Source organism: Dasypus novemcinctus, chromosome 15 (genome assembly GCF_030445035.2).
Source record: "Dasypus novemcinctus isolate mDasNov1 chromosome 15, mDasNov1.1.hap2, whole genome shotgun sequence".
NCBI classification, from domain to species: Eukaryota; Metazoa; Chordata; class Mammalia; order Cingulata; family Dasypodidae; genus Dasypus; species Dasypus novemcinctus.
This window is the reverse complement of record NC_080687.1, coordinates 19328040-19346811: the sequence shown is the minus strand read 5'-3', so window position 1 is coordinate 19346811 and position 18772 is coordinate 19328040. Positions and strand designations below refer to the sequence as shown.

The 18772-nt window shown below is 41.9% G+C and overlaps 1 protein-coding gene and 1 pseudogene across 7 annotated transcripts in view; one reads left to right on the top strand and one right to left on the bottom strand.

The window, feature by feature from the left end:
* TFDP1 (transcription factor Dp-1) overlaps nucleotides 1-18772 on the top strand; it is a 98132-nt gene that overhangs the window by 59039 nt on the left and 20321 nt on the right. For all 7 annotated transcript variants that reach the window (XM_004450757.4, XM_058276365.2, XM_004450759.4 and 4 more), the window contains one exon: nucleotides 16988-17094. In XM_004450757.4, coding sequence (XP_004450814.1) covers nucleotides 16988-17094 — 107 coding nt within the window. The remainder of the gene's footprint in view (nucleotides 1-16987; nucleotides 17095-18772) is intronic.
* On the bottom strand, nucleotides 866-4776 carry LOC139436569 (serine-threonine kinase receptor-associated protein-like; annotated as a pseudogene).

Genomic DNA, 18772 nt, shown 5'->3' with positions numbered 1-18772 from the left:
TAAAGAAGACGAGCCGACAACAAGCAGACAGATGAGGGAGCCATCTCAGGGGAGGGAAATAAAAAAAATAAAGATTTCATCCCAAATAAATACCTTTATAAAAAAAACCAACAGATTTCTGGTATTTTGCATCAGTACCCCTTTGGCTGACTAATACACCTATTTAGCTGCCTGTGAGCTGCTTCAGTGTGCATGCTAAGTTCTTGTATGGTGAGCCTGCAACAAGTGTCCTGCTTCAGTCTTTTAGGCTTCCATCAGTCATACACATTGGCATAGACCATCTGTACTCTAGTATGTGCACAAGAGTTATTCTGCTTCTTCTGGAACTGGGACCAGGCACTCTACTGGGAGTGGGCTTGCTTTGTGCTGAGCTGGAGGACACCAGAAGATTTTGTTGTTTTTGTTTGGTGTTCAGAAGCAGTATACAATGAAAGAGAAATCAAACCAGTTACTTTATCATGTATTCCATCTTCTTTATGTCTAAAGCAAATAAGACTTTCCTCCTTTAAGGGAAATGTCGGAAAAATAGGCCATTATAGTTTTTCTCCATAAGAACATAGCAGCTACAAGAAATCTTACTGTAATAAGAGAAATTGGGTGTTGACTTGCACATATTCATTCAAAAAGGCAGTAGGCTGGTTGTTACTACAAGAGCATTACTCCACCTACCTTCTGATACTTCTTGAGTTTTCATTTATAAGTAACACCAAGTTAGTTCATTCCAGCACTGGAGCTAATTCACATTCCCCATTATTTACTGCCCATGTTTGCCTTAAGCAGAGAGTAACTCTGGAATGCTGATGCTTTTCTTTGCTTGCTTGTTTTAGTCCATAAGCTTATACTATCTGTGGCATATGCCTGATGCTCAGGCTTTAACTTCAGAAGTTGAGCTGCAAGTGGAATCTGAATTCTCTGAAGCATTTTCTTCTACCTCCTCTTCTGTTGTCTCTGGAAATATGATCTTTGGCTTTGCCAGTTTACCACTGTCTTATTCAGGAAGAACACATTTCCAAAGACTATGTGTTTTTCCTACCACAGTTTGCCATAGACTCAGTGTTTTACCTTCAGAATCACTGGCACAGAGTTTTCCATTGGTACTAAATCTCACACAGCGAATAGGACCAAAGTGTCTGTATTAGTCAGCCAAAGGGATGCTGATGCAAAATACCAGACATTAGTTGGTCTTTATAAAAAATATTTATTTGGGGTAGGAGTTTACAGATACCAGGCCATAAAGCGTTAAGTTTCTTCCCTCACCAAAATCTTTTACCATGTGTTGGAGCAAGATGGCTGCCGGTGTCTGCCAGAGTTCAGCTTCTAGCTTCCTGCGTTCCTCTCTTCCCAGGGCTTGCTTCTTCCCTGGCTTAGGGTTCCTCTTTTCCCAGGGCTTGCTTCTCTCTGAGCTTAGGATTCCTCTCTTCCCAGGGCTTGCTTTTCTTTCCTCACAACCAAACTTCTCTTTTTGTTTACTTTCCTGGGCTCCAGCTCAAGACTCTAACCTCCCTTCTCTGCGGTGCAGTTTCTCTGTGAGTCTCCGCGCCCACCAAGGGGGCAGGGACTAAACGTTCTACTGACGTGGCCCAATCAAAGCCTTAATCGTTATGTAATCAAAAGTAAAACCTTTGGGTCGGTAGACTTGGCCCAGTGGTTAGGGCGTCCGTCTACCACATGGGAGGTCCGCGGTTCAAACCCCGGGCCTCCTTGACCTGTGTGGAGCTGGCCCATGTGCAGTGCTGATGCGCGTAAGGAGTGCCCTGCCACACAGGGGTGTCCTCCGCGTAGGGGAGCCCCACGCGCAAGGAGTGCGCCCCGTAGGGAGAGTCGCCCAGCCCGAAAGAAAGTGCAGCCTGCCCAAAATATGGAGAGCTGACACAACAAGATGACACAACAAAAAGAGACACAGATTCCCGTGCTGCTGACAAAAGAAGCTGACAAAGAAGACGCAGCAAATAGACACAGGGAACAGACAACCGGGGTGAGGGGGGGGGGGCGGGAAGGGGAGAGAAAAAAAAAAAGGTAAAACCTCTGAAACCAATACAGTCTAATATGCCCAGAGCAAAAGACCAGTTTACAAACATAAACCAATATTTCTCTTGGAATTTTTCATTAATATCAAACTGCTACAGTGTCCTTTGTAGGATTCTAATTCTTTCCACTATTATAATCGTATAAAATTTAAAATCTTTATCACCTACAATTAGAAATTCTTTTTCAGGATGAAGAGATGTAGAATTGATGGTTACAGGAGCTTCAGAGGATTGAATTGGCTCCAAACTTTATTGCACTATGAAAAGCAATAGATCATCCATAAGTTATTACTGAAATCTGTCCCTCAGGAATACATTCCATACTACTAACCGACACTTTAAAAATAAAATTTAGAAATTTCACTTCTGTCATAGCAGCTTGATCTCAAAGGGGGCAGTTTTTTTTTTGTTTGTTTTTTTAAGATTTATTTATTTATTTCTCTCCCCTTCCCCCACCCGCCACCCCCACCCTGGTTGTCTGTTCTCTGTGTCTATTTGCTGCGTCGTGTCTATTTGCTGCGTCGTCTTCTTTGTCAGCTTCTGTTGTCAGCGGCACCGGAATCTGTGTTTCTTTTTTTTCGTTGCATCACCTTGCTGTGTCAGCTCTTCGTGTGTGCGGTGCCATTCCTGGGCAGGCAGCACCTTCTTTCGCGCTGGGCGGCTTTCCTTACGGGGCGTACTCCTTGCGCGTGGGGCTTCCCTACGCGGGGGACACCCCTGCGTGGCATGGCACTCCTTGCGCGCATCAGCACTCTGCATGGGCCAGCTCCAGACGGGTCAAGGAGGCCCGGGGTTTGAACCGCGGACCTCCCATGTGGTAGACGGAAGCCCTATCCACTGGGCCAAGTCCACCGCCCATAGAGCCTTTTTAATACTAGAGGCGTGGCCACTGATTTCCTCTCCTTAGGGTCTCCTTCAGGCTTGTTCAAGTCATATTTGCATAACAATGTATCCTGACCCCGGTTAACAAGTAATAAGTAATTACTATCCGAGTACAAGTCACAGATTTGACAAATGTGTTTATCAGCCAGGGTCAACAATTCGTCCCCTGAGACAGCATCCCACCCTTTGGCTATGAAATCTGCAGTTGCTGTAGCTGCCTTGATGGCATCCTTATTCAAAATTACACCCCAAACGGCACCCGTATGACCCGAAAATGTTCCAGTCCAGTCTGCTGTATCTCCCTGGCGAAGCTTTGGTTTGCCATCTTTGCAAGCGCTGATGAAGAAATAGCTGTAAGGCAAAAGCTGTAAGGCGTGGTGCTGAGGCCTTGTGTGGCCCAGCAGGTGAGCCGCGGCTGCTTCACTGCCAAGGCGGCGATCCGGGGATCTTGCCGCTAAGCCTGAGGGTCCTCGTCCTTTCTCTCCTGAACTGCGGTGCCTCTAGCTCCTCAAGGCCCCCTCCCTGACACTGGGGCTGGACAGGGAAACAGGAAAAGGAGGCCAGTCCTGTGGCACCGAAGTCAGGAGGGGGTTAGGGAAGGGTTAGGAAATCTGCGAGAGCTGAGGGAGGGAGAGAGAAGGGAAGGGGGACACCGAGAACCAGCTCGACCCCGACCGGTACCCTGCCCACAGGAAGTGAAGTTGCCTTTTTCTTGTTTCAGGGTTGCGTTGTTACTGCAGCCCTTTAACTGTTTGCCAGTTCTTACTTGTTGCGTGAAGCTTCCATGGGAGAATGGGGCCCTGGCCCTATGGGGCCTTATTCCGCCATCTTGATTTTGCCCCTTTATTATATCTTTACGTGGTGAGAGTTTGTGTCTGTTTTGTTTACGTTTTTGAATGTGTAGTTATCAAATAGTCCTTTCCCCCCCTGATTCGCAATGCCGGCTGTCCTATCTTAAGTTTCTGTATATCCATAGGACCAATTCTGGACCCTCTCCTCACTTCTCCATTTATCCAGTAGTGTTATTCCATTATCTTATTATAATTCTCTGATAAGTTTTTTACCTGATAGGACCAGTCCTCCAACTACTTTTTCAGGAATGTCTTAATTATTCCTAGCCTTTTGCTTTTCCATATATAATTTAGAATGTTTATGTTCTTTGAAAATCCTTTTGCACTTTTTGATGGGTGTATTTTCATTATATTTGGAAAGTTTTCAGCAATTATTTCTTCAAATATTCTTTCTGTCCCTTTTTCACTTCTCTTTCTGGGATTCCCATAATGTGTATATTGGTATGTCTGATAGCACTTCACATAGGTCTTTCATGCTCTGTTCACTTTCCTTCATTCTTTTTTCTTTTCTTCACTGATTAAGGTGCTCAACATGTATTTTTCCTTCCTTCTGTTAATGTGGTGTATTACATTAATTGATTTTCTTATGTTGAGTGAAACTTGTATATCAGGAAAATCCCACGGGAACATGGCATATAATTCCGTTGTTTTTTTTTTTTTTTAAGGTACTTGGGGCTGGGGATTGAACCCTGGACCCTTGTATATGGGAAGCCAGAGCTCAACCACTGAGAACCATCAGCTCCCCTGAGTTGGTTATTTTCATTTGTTTTGCTTGTTTGTTTGTGTTTTTGTTTTTTTTCAGGAGGTGCTGGGAACCTGGGACCTCCCATATGGTAGGTGGGTGCCCAGTAGTTTGAGCTACATCTGCTTCCCTATCCTAAGTAATTTTTGATTTACTTGTTTTGTCAGTTATTGTGAGAGGGGTATGGAAATTCTTGAATATAATTGTGAGTTTGTCAAATGTCGTCTTACCCTGGTACTGCCTGCGGTGGAAGGAATTCCTTCGTGCCTGACATCCTTCTTGGTACCTGTCAGGGGAACATCTGTCTTCCACCTTTACAGATGCTGGTTGGTTGTTTTATTCCCCCTCTGTTTCTTCCTTGCCCTAATGTTCAGTGCTTGCATTTAGATTCCTTCCTTCATCTCTGAGATTTCATCTACCTTCACAGTGTCATCATTCATCTCCAGGTATTTCTGCCTCTACACATGTCCATTAAAATGTGCCGCTCTTGAAATATAATTTGTTTTAACCAAGAAACATTCTTTTAACACTAATTTCCCATTCTAAGTTCCTTCAGTGTCACCACAGGCCATTTCCTCCCTTGTCTATGGGTTATCTTCTGGACAGTTTTCCTTCTCTTCGTGCTTTTGATCCCTTTGTCTAAAATACTTTTAACCCCCCCCCCCCCCCCCCAGCTTTTCTCTGAATCTGCTTTCTGGTTAGCAAATACTTGGGAAGGAAAAACTAGGACCAAATGTCTCGGTCTCTAAGTTCCCCCTTTTCCCCAGATTTTGGCACCTTAAGTTCTTGCTGTCTTCGTTGTCTCCAGTGCTTTCAGAGAGTTTAAAAAATGTTCATCTTTGACCTATTGTTAATTATTCCCAAAACTTTGTTTTGCAATGGTCAGTCATCTCAGTTAGTTTGAATTTCTATTTTTCCCGTAGAGTTAGTTTTCTTAGAGAGTTATGTTTTTCTTTCTCCCTTGGTTGCTCTCTGTTAACTCTCTGTGATTGCCACAGAGGTGTTCCCCTTGCATTCTCTTTGTTTTCATCCCTGGAATTCCTTTTTTGCCTTTCTCTTAAGTTGGATTACTGGATCTCATGTATTCCTCCTTCTTGGCTTACTCCTTTGGTTTTGTGAAATATATCCTCTGATAGTGTTACGAGGTCAAAAAGAAATTCTAGTGCAGGGGTTCTTAACCAGGGGTCCATGGAAAGATTTCAGGGGGTCTGTGAGCTTGAATTGAAAATTCAAAATGTTTTTCTTGTGGGGATATATTGGAGTGTGTGTGATGTATTTATTAAATAATACACAGTACAGTGTGGACTTAGTATGATTTTTATTTTAATGTAGCGTGTTCTGAGTGCTATGGATAAATTGCCTGCAAAAAGGTTGGTAAGGAGGGTGGAGATGGTTTTATGATATGATGCCATGTGGAAACTTGAATTTCTAAATGTTTGCTGAAAATGACTGCTTGAACAGATGTTGAACTGTCTTAGGTTATCAGGTATGAAATTACGGGAAAGTTGTAAAATATGATTTTGAATAATCCTAAAGATTAGTTTAAAGCCTGCCAATGTTGAGTGTCATAAAACTATCTGCCACTACATTCTGAGAAGGGGTCTGTGGTTTTCACCTGACTGGCAAAGGGGTCTGTGGATAAGAACCTCTGCTCTAGTGGCAGAATATGTGGTTTAGACAATCTGTAGTGTATGTGTTTCTTATGTCACACTGCTTTGGTGTTTGCTGGTTTCTTTCCCTGTTTTCTGTTATCTCTGGAACTTATTTGTCTCTTTCCCAATTGGGTTTCCTGAATTCTGTATCCATGGCTTCCTTGTTTTAAATGTCTAATAACTTCCTGAGAAAAGGTATGTGGAAGGAAGATTTTTTTTGAGACCTTGCACATGTGGGAATGTCTTCATTTTATCTTCACACCTAATTGATAGATGAGCTGGGAATAGAATTCAAGATTGGAAATCACTTTCCCTAAAAATTATAAAAAAGCATTACTACACTAAATTCTAGCTTACATCATTGCTCTTGAGAAACCTGAGGGCATTCTAATTTCTCATCCTTTGTAATTGACCCCCCCCCCCCTTTTTTTCTTTTTATTTAACTCTTTTAGCAATTTCTACTATTCTACCTTTGTGTATTGTGTAAGAGTTTTCAGGATCACTTACCCTGGTGTGGGTCTCTTTTCCTCTGTTGTGGTAGGAATGTAGTGGCTCTTTGCATTCTCGAACGTTTGGCTCTGGAGAATTTCTCTGAATTGTTTTATTTTCCTTTCTTCAGAATAACCTTTTCTTGTTTTGGAACTCCAGTTATGGCCAAGTTGAACCTCCTGGACCAGTTCTCTGTTTTCCTATTACTTTCTTTCCTTCTTTTAGAGTAATAACAAATTTATTGAGTTATGATTTACATCTAGTAAAATTCACTTTTTTTTGTATAAAGTTACACACAGATGAATAGACACTACCACTCTCAAGATAGAGAATTTTCCCATCACCCCAAAAAGTTTCCCTTGTATCCTTTAAATTTTTTTTTGTTTTCATGCCTTTAAAATTTTTTTAAAATTTTGTCATTTTTTTCCTAACATTTTGTATCCTTAATAACATACACAATGGCTACCAGCCATATCTATAACAAAAGTTATTCATAAATTATATCTAAAATTAACATTTTTTCCCCTGTTTGGTGTGAAAAGCTTGAGAATGTCCCAGTGACGTGGGGTGGATTGTGGAGGAAAGAGGGACTGGAAAAGGGACCCCTGGCTTCCCCATAGGTTGAATCCCCAAATCTGTGCCCTCCACCTGGTCCCTAGCATAACCCTCAGTAGGAACTGAGACCAGAGGGCCTGCATGACGCGGGGCTGGGGCACATTTCTGGGCTGTGATACAATATTCCACTCAGGCAGGGTCCTGATACCACGAGGGACAGTGGGGAGAGAAACCAAAAATCAAACAATACCCATTCCCTTATTCCTTGCCTCCAGGTATCTCACCAGCCAAGCCTGGGAGTGGAGAGGGGTATGTTGGGGAGGGGGAGAGGGGCATTAAGACAACAGACTTCCTGACCTCACTGGCTGCCCTGGCTCATCTTCACCCTCCACATCCAGGGGAGCCAGGGCTGTGGGGAAATGGGTTGGGGGCCCTAAGAGGATCTGGAGGAGGGGGCCCTCCCCTCGTAAAATTCAGGCTCCTGCCACTGTCTAGACTCAGAGAGATGTCTGGGGGATTGTAAAAATGAGAGGAAGTGAACAGAGAAAGAAACCATTAAGAACCATATAAATGTGTGTCTTAAATAGGCCTAAGAAATTATTTGTAGAGAATTTGTACAATGAAAGGAGATAAGTGAAGGGAAGGCGGCTCCTGTCCTCAGGAATGGGAAGGGGAAGAAGTTGGAGAGGTTCCTCTCCTCAACTCCCTCTTCTCAGCTCCTCCAGGTCAGCTACTCTGCTTCTCTCTCCCCAAATGTCGAATGTTTCTGAGCAGGCTCCACAAAGGAGTGGTCGCTTTGACTCTGGGGCTCCTCCTGCTTTTTAATAGTTATCTCCTCCCCCACTCCTAAGTCCTACAAGCACAGACCTGTGTCTCTATAGATTTGTCTCTTCCAGAGCATTATATAAATGGAATCATATATTCTTTCACTTAGCACAGCAGTTTAAGATTCTTCCAGGTTATTACATACATCATCATAGGCTGGTAGAATCTTCTTTGTGGGAATGTTTTCACTTCAAGTTCAATTTCTTCAGTAGATATAGGGTTCTTCAGTTACCCATTTCTTCTTGAGTGAGGTTTCAGTAGTTTGTGTCTCAGGGAATTTGTCTTCCTGACCTAAGTTGTTTAATTTATTGTAGAAAGTTGTTCAAATAGTCTTCTTTTTTTTTTCTCTCTCTCTTTTTTAAATGTCTGTAGTATCTCTAATGATATTCTCTTTGTAATTCCTGATATTTATAATTTGTATTTTCCCTTTTTATTCTTTTCTTGATCCATCTGGCTAGAGGTTTATCACTTGAAAAAAAAAAGGTTTTTCCCACAGAATCAGGTTTTGATTTCATTGATTCTTTTTTTCTCCTCTTTTCTTTTTCTCTCATTTGTGCTTCTGTCTTTATTAACTTGCTCTTTGGATTTCTGTGCTTTTCTTTTTCTGGTTTCTTAAGGTAGAAGCTTAGATCATCTCCTTTTCTAAATTTTGTATTTAGTGCTACAAACTTCCCTCTAAGCACTGCTGTAGCTGCACCCACACATTTTGATAGGTAGCATTTTCATTTTCTGTTCAAAGTATTTTTGAATTTCTATTGTGATTTCTTCTTTGATGCATAAGTATTTAGAAGTGTGTTGCTTAATTTCTAAGTATTTGGGGTTTTTCTGTATATATTTTTGTTATTGATTTCTAACTTAATTCTTTTGTGGCCAGGGAATATATGCTGTGTGATTTATTAAGTCCTCTTTATTGATATTTGTTTTGTGGTCCACTATGTGGACTGTTCTGGTGAATGTTACAAGCATACTTGAAAAGAATGTATTCTCTTGCTGTGGGGAGTGTTTGTTCTGCAGATGTTAATTAGATCAAGGTGATTGACAGTATTCAAGGTTTTTATATTCTTAACTGGTTTTCTGACTGTCAGGTTACTGAGAGATGGGTGTTGGAATCTCCAGCTATAATTTTGGATTTGCCAATTTCTCCTCTTAATTCTGCCAGTCTTTGTTTCATGTATTTTGTAGCTCAAATTAGTAGATATATACAAAATTTGGATTGGTAGGTGGTGGTTTTTTTTTTTAAAGATTTCTTTCTCTCCCCTTCTCCCTCCCACCCTGGTTGTCTGTTCTCTGTGTCTATTTGCTGCGTCGTCTTTGTCCGCTTCTGTTGTTGTCAGCTGCATGGGAATCTGTGTTTCTTTTTGTTGCGTCATTTTGTTGTGTAAGCTCTCCGTGTGTGCGGTGCCATTCCTGGGCAGGCTGCACTTTCTTTTGGTTTTTGGCGGCTCTCCTTATGGGGTGCACTCCTTGCGCGTGGGGCTCCCGTACGCAGGGGACACCCCTGCGTGGCAGGGCACTCCTTGTGCACATTAGCACTGCGCATGGGCCAGCTCCACACGGGTCAAGGAGGGCCGGGGTATGAACCGCAGACCTCCCATGTGATAGACGGACGGATGCCCTAACCACTGGGCCGAGTCCGCTGCCGGTAGGTGTTCTTGATGAAATGGCTCCTATGTGAAGTATGAACTGATTTGGGCAGTACTTCTTTCACTGATGTTTTCTGTCTGATATTAATACTGCCATTACAACTTTCTTTTAGTGTTTGGGTCATTTCACTTAGGTTAAAAGTAATCTGTGTTTTTAGATTAAAGTAGGCTTATTGTAGATTGGGTCTTGCTTTTTTTTTTTTTTCCTTAACCCAGATTTGACAATCTATTTCTGAGTTATGTTGACCATTTATATTTAATTATCGACATGGTTGGATTTATATCTACCATCTTGCTTTTTGCTTCCTACTTGATCCATCTGTTCCTTGTTCCTTTATTAGTTTTACCTCTTTGTTTTATTATTTTAGTGGTTGCTCTACAGTTTACAATATACTTCTTTAACTTACTAGTTTACCTTCAAATGTATACTTCATGTACTGTGTAAAAATTTCAGGATAGAATTCTTCCCTTTATTCCTTCTGTCCTTTATGTTGTTTCCATTCATTATACTAATACATATTTTATGAAATCCATACTACATTGGCATTTTTCCTTTAAACACTGAATTTATCACATATATACAATTTGTAGAATTTTTCATTCCTTTATGTGTTGTAAGAAAAATCCTTCAGGCAGAAGGAAAATGTTACCAGAGGAATTTACAAGTGGAATGTGAATTAACAGGTGCCTTTCTTGCAATAATTAGAATGGGGAAATGCTGTTTCATGAAGAAGAGACAGTTTATTCATTAGCCCTTTTAAATGGCTTAAACTTTCAATAGAGTCCCTTTTTTCTTTATTCCTACCCTTTTTCCGTTTATAATCTAAAGGGCATTTAGAAATTTATTATCCATTTTTGGCATAGTAATGTCATTTCCACACCTAAACTTGTTTCTAGGAATGAGATGATGGCTGTTTCTCAGTTAAATGATGGTCAAAGGAACTAAAGGAGTGTTTCACAGAGTTCTGCTTAGTTTTACCTGTAAGAAATTATGCGGAAATAGCAGCCTGGAATGTACTTTGAAATTAAATTAGCTTATGTGGAGTCTCAGAAATTAGGCAAACCCTTGGAAATTTCAGGAAAATGTCATACCAGTAGGTGGCACAATTACAGTAGTCTTAGTTCATTGCGGAGGAGAATCTGTAACCAGGCGTGAATGAGCGTATATAGCTTATGACAAATAAAGGTGCAGTTGATGAATTCTTGATACTATTAGAGGGCAACTGTTGTATGTGGTACAGTTCATCTTGAACCTCAAGTAAGAACTGACTACGAAATACAGATTTCTGTCAGTTTATGTGGACTTGGTTCTTCTTTTGCCTCAGTTCATTAATGAATCTGGGAAAGCTGACTTGAACTTAGTGTGGTGTCCAAGAGTTTGTGGAACGGGATGTCTAGTGGTTTAGGAAAGCATTTCCTCTTTACTACTTAAGAATAAGCATTGTTTCCTTAGAAGAAAACTATCTTTCAGCTGTTTTAATACCTACTAAGTTTACTTGCTGAGGCAGCATCTACTTTCTTGTTTCATAACCATAACCTTTGGTTTAGGAATTGTCATTGATGTTTGCACTTACATGTAAGACACAAGTATTAAATATCTACTTTTTAAAAATTTAATTTTTATTTATTTATTTTTAAGGAGGTACTAGGGATTGAACCTAGGACCTCGTATGTGGGATGCTGGCACTCAAGCCCTGAGCTGTAACTGCTCAAGCACTGAGCTACAACTGCTCAAAAACGGCTACATTTTAATGATTCTTTTGGCCATATTAGCATGGCAGGCTAATATTAAGAATAAAGATTTAAAATGTGTGGTCAAAATTATTCTGAGAAAACAATATAAGCATACTTTCATAATTTATCTTAAAGCCTGTTGGGATTAATGGAATATGATTAATAATTGTTAAAACATGTTTGTAGTATTTTAGAGTCATTTTTTAGTTAATTGGTTGCAGCAGTTCAGATCATATATATTCTTTTACTCATTTTCTTGCCAAAAAGGGAATCAACCATGCATACAAGTTATATTTGAAAAAAATGTGTTATATAATTCTTTTTAAAAAGGCTTTGTGATACGTTTTACTGTTGAAACAATATTATTTCCAGTGAGCAGATTTCCCAGGTGTGGCAGTTTGATTTTATCTATGAATCCCAAAAAAAGAGAGCTTATGTTTGTAAACTGGTCTGTTTCTTTGGTCATGATAACGCTTTGATTATATTAGATTCAGCTGAGAAGTCTGATTAAATTATGTTTAGATTAGGGCTTTGATTTGACCATGGCATTAAGGCTTGCAGGGTTGAGTCCCCGCCCCTCTCGGTAGGTTATATGCCCACCTCCTTGGTAGGCTGTATATAAACAGACGCTCAGTCAAGAACAAAGAGAAGTAGACACACAGAGGATCCTGCTTCCTGGGTAGAGAGATGAGCCTGATAGTTTAGTGACCTCGTGAAGAGACCAGAGCAGCTAAGCCCAGAAAGAAGCCCAGGAAGAGAGATGAACCTGATAGTTTACAGCTGGCCTTCTGATGAGACCAGAGCATCTAGGCCTGGAAAGAAAAGATCCTTGAGAAGAGAGGAGCTTATGCCAGTCTACAGCTGAGAGCAGAAGAAGCTGGGACCATGGAGCCTTAAAAGGAAGATGGAAGGAAGGCTGAACCCTCACAGACACAAAGGACTTTGGGTGAGAAAGTACCTTTTATGGTACCTTGAGTTGGACTCTTTAGGGCCTTATGATTGTAAGCTTCTCCCCCAAATAAATATCTTTTATAAAAGCCAACAGATTTCTGGTACTTTGCATCAACACCCCTTTTGGCTAACTAATTATACCAGGCCATGTTATAACGTAATCCATCTTGTAGCCGAAATGTTAGCTCTCCTTCATCCCCCAATAAAAAGATTGCTTCACAAGAAAATGTGGGAAGCATTCTAGTTTATATAGCCAGATGAAGCTAAAAACCAAATACTGTTTCCAACCTAAACAATACGTGAAAAGTCGTATTGACTAGAGAAAGTCAATGTGTACCTTAGGGGGTATGCCCAACGTTCATTGTAGCATTTTAGTTAAAAAAAAGAAAAAAGAAAGAAAATGTTTTTGTGCACTGTTTGAATTTCTATAATTCTTGTATTATTATGGAGTAAAAATATCATTGAAGGAAATCAAGTAGATCTCTGTATGGCTAAATTTCGAAACCAATGTTCACAAAGTTGCAGAATACGTATAATTTATAAATTTTAAAGCCACACAAAAACAAGTTTTCACAGATTTGTATGCCTGCAGGGAAACATCGCATCAAGTGGAGCAGAGGGGAGGTGGGGCATGGAGGTGGAGGATCTTGAAGCCGTAGTCTTCTCTCACTTGCTAAGTGTCTCTTTAAGAAACTTGAAGCTACTGTGTTGTCAATAATGGTGGTAAATTCTAGGTATACTGGACTAAGGTTGTTTGTAATATAATTCTTTGTATTTAAGAATCTCTGTTTTAAAGTTTCTCACCAAAACAAAAGACCCACCACCAGGGACTCCTCAGAACTCAGGGATCCAGCCTTTTCACAACTCTTATTTTGGGACCTGGCTCTGGATTTGCCTGAAAGGGAGCAGAATTGCAGAACTGTGGGTGTGCTGTCCCCGTGGGTGTGTGTCCCCCATGGGTGTGTGTCCTCCGTGGGTGTGCCGTCCCCATGGGTGTGCGTTGTCTTCCATGGGTGTGCGTTGTCTCCCGTGGGTGTGCCCTCCCCCATGGGTGTGCCATCTCCCGTGGGTGTGCGTCGTCTTCCGTGGGTTTGCCATCCTCATGAGTGTGCCGTGTGTCCCGTGGGTGTGCAGTCCTGGTCTTGCCTCCACTCCACAGCAGGCCTGTCTGAATGCTGTGGTCTCTGCATTCTACTGTCTGCATTTGGGTTTTCTCTCTCCTTTTCCTTCCAGTCATGGATAAGTGCATCCTGATGTCCTCTCTACTAGTTCTGTCTTGTGCAGACTTTATAAAGCTGAAATCTGGGACCTGAGTTGTTGATGAAGTGCAAAAAATGAGAACTTGAAGTGCTAGATTGGGTTTTGGCAGGCCGCTCTCAGAGGGCTTGCAGCCTCTTTGTTATGCGGGCTTGAAGGACCACGTTTTGCTTGGCCAGTGCCTTTGATTCCCAGAGACCAGCGGCTGTGCCTGTCACTTAATGGCTCACAAACCCCTTACTGCCCCTAACCTGCGGCCGATGCAGACTTGGGGCTCTGGGTGGGGAAACCTAGGGAGTCTCGGAGTTGCTGCACAGGGTCGTTTATTCTCCCCTAAGTTCAGGAAGGGAAGGAACCTTTTCACTCTCTTGATTGTTTCATCATCTTTCCTGGCTGAGAAAAAACCATAGAAACCCACCCAAGGCTTTTATTATGTTGGAATCAAGGGTGGTGAAAGGCCTTTGAAAGGGAGAACTAGCCGGGTTGAAACAGCAGATGGTGGTAGGCAGGCCAGCTGGCTAATTTCTGGGCAAGGCAGATGGAAAGAAAGGGCGGTGATTGCTGGTGATGGCTGGCCCGGCCCCTCAGCCGAATCCCCCAGACGCTGGGCCCTGACACTCACTTCTGTTTCACAGCTCGGCCACGGTGCCCCTCACCCCGAATCCCACCAGAGAGCCCTTATTCCCACTGCTGGGGCAGAAAGTGGGAATCCTGACCTCTGAGTACATTGTTTTTTAGAACACACTTACTGGTGGTCCTGGGTGCTGTCTTGTTGCACTCATATTGGTGGTGTTTGTGGATGGACATTCCCTCGTTCCTTTTGATGAATTGGTTCTGACATCCAGGTATTTGACTTACAAATGAAGAAGTAGAGTGTTCATGATAAGAGCTACCTGAACTGCTGCAGGGAAATGTTAACTGGGACGAATCTGTAAGCGTCTGAACTTAGGGAAGGTCCGTTTTCTTTCTCCAGACAAGTTCTTTGAAAATTAAGGAATCATTTGCAAATTGAAAAAAACAAATTATAATCTTTAAATGAACCAGTTCAGTATTCCTGGAAACTTACTGTTTACTCATCTGCATGTGAATTTGACAGGCTGATGTGTTTAATTGCCTAACTATGTATTATAAATTTCTCACTGCAAAATAGAATCATTTTATTTTTGCTTTTAAAAATGCCTTCTACACATCTAAAGCAATAAAAAAGTAAATATTTGCTTTTCCTAAGATTCCTAGTTTTGGAGGAAAAAAATTGAAAGCAGATAAATTTATTTTAATTACAGAAAATAACTTACATATCTGTTGGTAATGGTTGGCAAAAATATTAATACCTAGCTAGCTGAAGTGAAGAAGTATTTTCCCAATAACTCCATAATTATCTATCTCGGTTAATTTAGTTATTAAGATCAATTAGTCAGTGTTGCTATATAGGAGCAAAATTCCTTTTTTAAATGAATTTTTAAAAAGCTTGTTGAAAATAGGTTGTTAAGTGTTCAAATCTGAAACTTCAGACCAATCTAAATGTAAGATTATGTTTGAAAGTCTTACTGAACATTTAGAGGCTGTCATTTGGTTAGCCTGGGCATCTGGAATGATGCGGAACCTGGAAATGGGAAAAATGTGATCTTGGTGTTAACCTTTGTGTGAGGACACTCACCCCTGACCCCTGAGCGCGTGCGCGCATACACACACACACACATACACCAGCGTGCGCGTACACACACACACACACACACACACCAGCTGAGAGGAGAGGCGTGAGAGGTCAGCTAGTTCATCAAACACTGTTTGGCAATACTTAGAAAAGACTAGTCTTTTTTAGAGAAGGCAAAGGGGTCTAGAGGCCTGATAAGAAAAGGGAGAGTGGAGATTTTGAAGTAGCAGGGGTCTGATTTCCAAAGTGGCAACCATGGCAAGGATGTCTGTCATCTTTATAAAGAAATGACATCCTGTATTGTGCTGAAATACAATTCAGAAAGTTTTGTGACTCTAAAATCGGTTGTCAAAAATGTATAGTTTTAGAATGATTGCCTGAAAAAAGAATGGGTATTCATAGAATACGCTCATCTTGTATTCATGAATGAGACAAGGGAATGGTGAGATGGTAAAAAGGGTGGAATTGGATTTTCTCAAGGAAATATTTAGTACGATTTTTCCTTCCTAATGGTGTAATGACCCGAAAATTGGTACTGTTGTTCACTGAGGGTGTTTAGGTCTTTTTAAATATGGTGTGAAATCTCTGTTCCCGTTGAACTGACCCCTTTGCAGTTGTCACAGTCTGCCAGCCAGGCTCCGTCTGGGGGGCTCTTTCCTTGTCTGCAACACAGGCTCCCTTCCCTCCGAGCACCTCCCCCTTGTCCCTCTCTTCCTCTCCGTCATGACTCTCAGGTTTTCCCTGACCCCCTTCTCCCTACTTCTGCAGGCCAGTGCCACACCCCTCTTCCCTCCCTTATTCTCCCAAGGCGCTTATCACCCTTTGGTTTTCATATGTACTTTATTTTTGCTCTCTACCTTCTAGAATGCCATAAGGGCAGGGCCTTTTATTTTTGTTTTAAAATCTTTATTCCCCTATTTTATTTATTTTATTATTTATTATATAAAATATTTTGTTGTTTTGATTCACTGCTGTTTCCCCAGGACCTAGAAGTGTCCTTATCTATCGTGCTTTTACTATATATTTGTTGATGGAATGTAGATACATTTCTTTACAAAGAGCAATTTTCCCATCGGCTTTGTTTATATTCTGAGGTTGTCTTTATATAGTATTTAAAGAAGTGCCTATCCTCAAAAGTGTTCTTCCTGGAAAAAGAAAGGTGTTTATACATCTTAGGGAAAAGCAGATTATTCGGTTTCTGAACTAGTTTTAAGAATATGTTGAGAAATTGTGGGCTAAAAAATGGTTTATTCTAATTTTAAATGTTTTTCTATAATTGTTACAGAATCATAGACTTTTAAAAGCTGTTATTTCCAGATCACTTAGTCCAGCCAACACATTTTATACATGAATAGACTGTCTCAAAGTGGCTCAAAGAAGTTAAATGATTTGCCCAGGAGCTCCTGAGAGACAGGCAGAGGACAAAGCCCAGATCTCTTGACTGCTAACTCTGTGCTCAAAAGTAGAAGTGTGTGGACTTCTAAGAGGAAAGGGCAAGTGAGTCAGAGCAAGCGAGGGGGGGTATTAATTTAGCCACCCCACCCCCATTGAGAATTAAACTCAACAGAGGTCTTTGCAGTTGAATCATGGACCTAAAATGTTAAAACTGGGGAAGGTAAGAATTACTAATCAGAAGCATCATGTTCCTGAAAATGTCACGTTCAGCCTTAATTCAGAAAAGAAACAGTGCTGCTTAACTAACTTTGTTGTTTTTTTATGTTGTAGGTGTGGTATCATTAGTAGCTGTTCATCCTTCTACAGTAAATACCCTTGGAAAGCAACTCTTGCCAAAAACCTTCGGACAGTCCAATGTCAACATTGCACAGCAAGTGGTAAGCAGCTTTTTGACAAGGATGGGCTGTGCTATACTGAAGTATGGACTGGGTCTTTGTGGGTAAATCAGGAATAGGTTTCCTTTGTATGCTGTTGTCACCTGTGATATTCACAGTGGTGCTTAGATTTTGACTACAAAATGTTCGGTGTTTACCCAGCTGATCAAGCTTTTCACTGCTTGTTTTCCTGATGAATGGTTGGTAGCACTAGATTTTTTTACTTTCTTCAGTTCTTTGAGGGACGTTACTGTTTTAGTAGCGATGATGCTTTCCATGTTTTTAGAAGTTTGTGTTTTTCAAAGTGCTGATATGGGCTTTACCTTGCTCGGTCCTTCCAATAACCGGCTTTGGTAAGGTGGGCATTTGAGAGGAATCCAAGGCAAACCCTGCAAAATTAAAAGTAAAAACCTCAAGACCCCACTGCCTGTGGTGTGTGTGGTGTTGGCACACGGATGGAAAGCACCAGAGCCCGAACCAGGATCCAGGGCTTGTGGTTCTTCTCCACACCCACAGTTTAGCCCCTGGTCACTGGCACGTGTGCTCTTCTTACCTTGCATTCCACCATGTTCTTGCCCATTGTTCTCAACAGTCTAAACTTAGTGTAACAAGTGGTTTTTCGAATGCTAAAAATCCACTTTGGAGCAAAGGGGAATGGAGTTAGCTGTGGAGAGCTGGTGTGTGCCTTTGGCCTTTGCCTTCCTTAAGGTGGATGCCTTCAGGGTAAGAGTGACCGGGTGCAGAGTTGGAGGGCCCCGGTGCTGATGCTGCGCCAGGCGCCCAGAGAGGTCGGAAAGCATTTCCACAGGTGTGGGGTTAGGGCCCTTCATGCTGCCGGGGCGGAGAAGGGAAGCCGCTGCTCTTGCAGGTCTGACGCAACGAGAAGAGGCCACGACGTGATGCTCAGCTTGCGTGCACCCCAGTGTGGGCATCGCTTTCCTTCCCTTAGTAGTTTGCTGTTTCTGTTGTTTACTAACACTGTCTTTCATTGGTTTACTTCCTTTCTTTGTATCCTTCTCACCCCTCGCCCCCGCAGTGGGCTCCAGTTGTGGGCCTGTCAGAGATATCCTGAACAGAATTCTAGAGAGGAGGGGGTTTGTGCCTGTGGCATCAGAATCAGTACTCCTGATCACCAGGCAGGGTTTACCCAGTGCATGTATTTATCTTTCACTGGAGTATTGAATTGGGGTGAACGTGCATCATCATTGACAGAGGAAATGAAGGGTTTTCAGTTCTTCTGGAAAATCCGGTGGTTGGATTGGATTCTTTCCTGTGTCCTGTATTGCCCTGGGTTCTTCTTATCTAGTCTGTCTCGCCTGCCCTGGGCTGTGCACTTCTGGCCCTTCTGTCAAGTCCTGGGCCAAGTTCTGGGCTCCCTGGGAAGCCATGCCGCAGAGGGCCCTCCACTGGAGGTGCTGGCCATACTGCTGGCTGTATGCAGACTCCTTCTGGAGGGGTCTGCACTCTTCTAGAACCCATGTGGTTTGCTGTCCTCTTTTGGTGGGAAAAAGACTTGTTTGGGGCGAGAGGAGGGGCAGGATCCCCTGCAGTAGCTCTGTGCTGGATCGTTACTCACTTCCTCTGGTTTTTCAGTTCTCTTAATTATAATTTGGGATGTGTCCTTCTAGGTAATAAGTATGTTTTTTTCTTTAGGGAACAATTATTACACACCACTGATAGT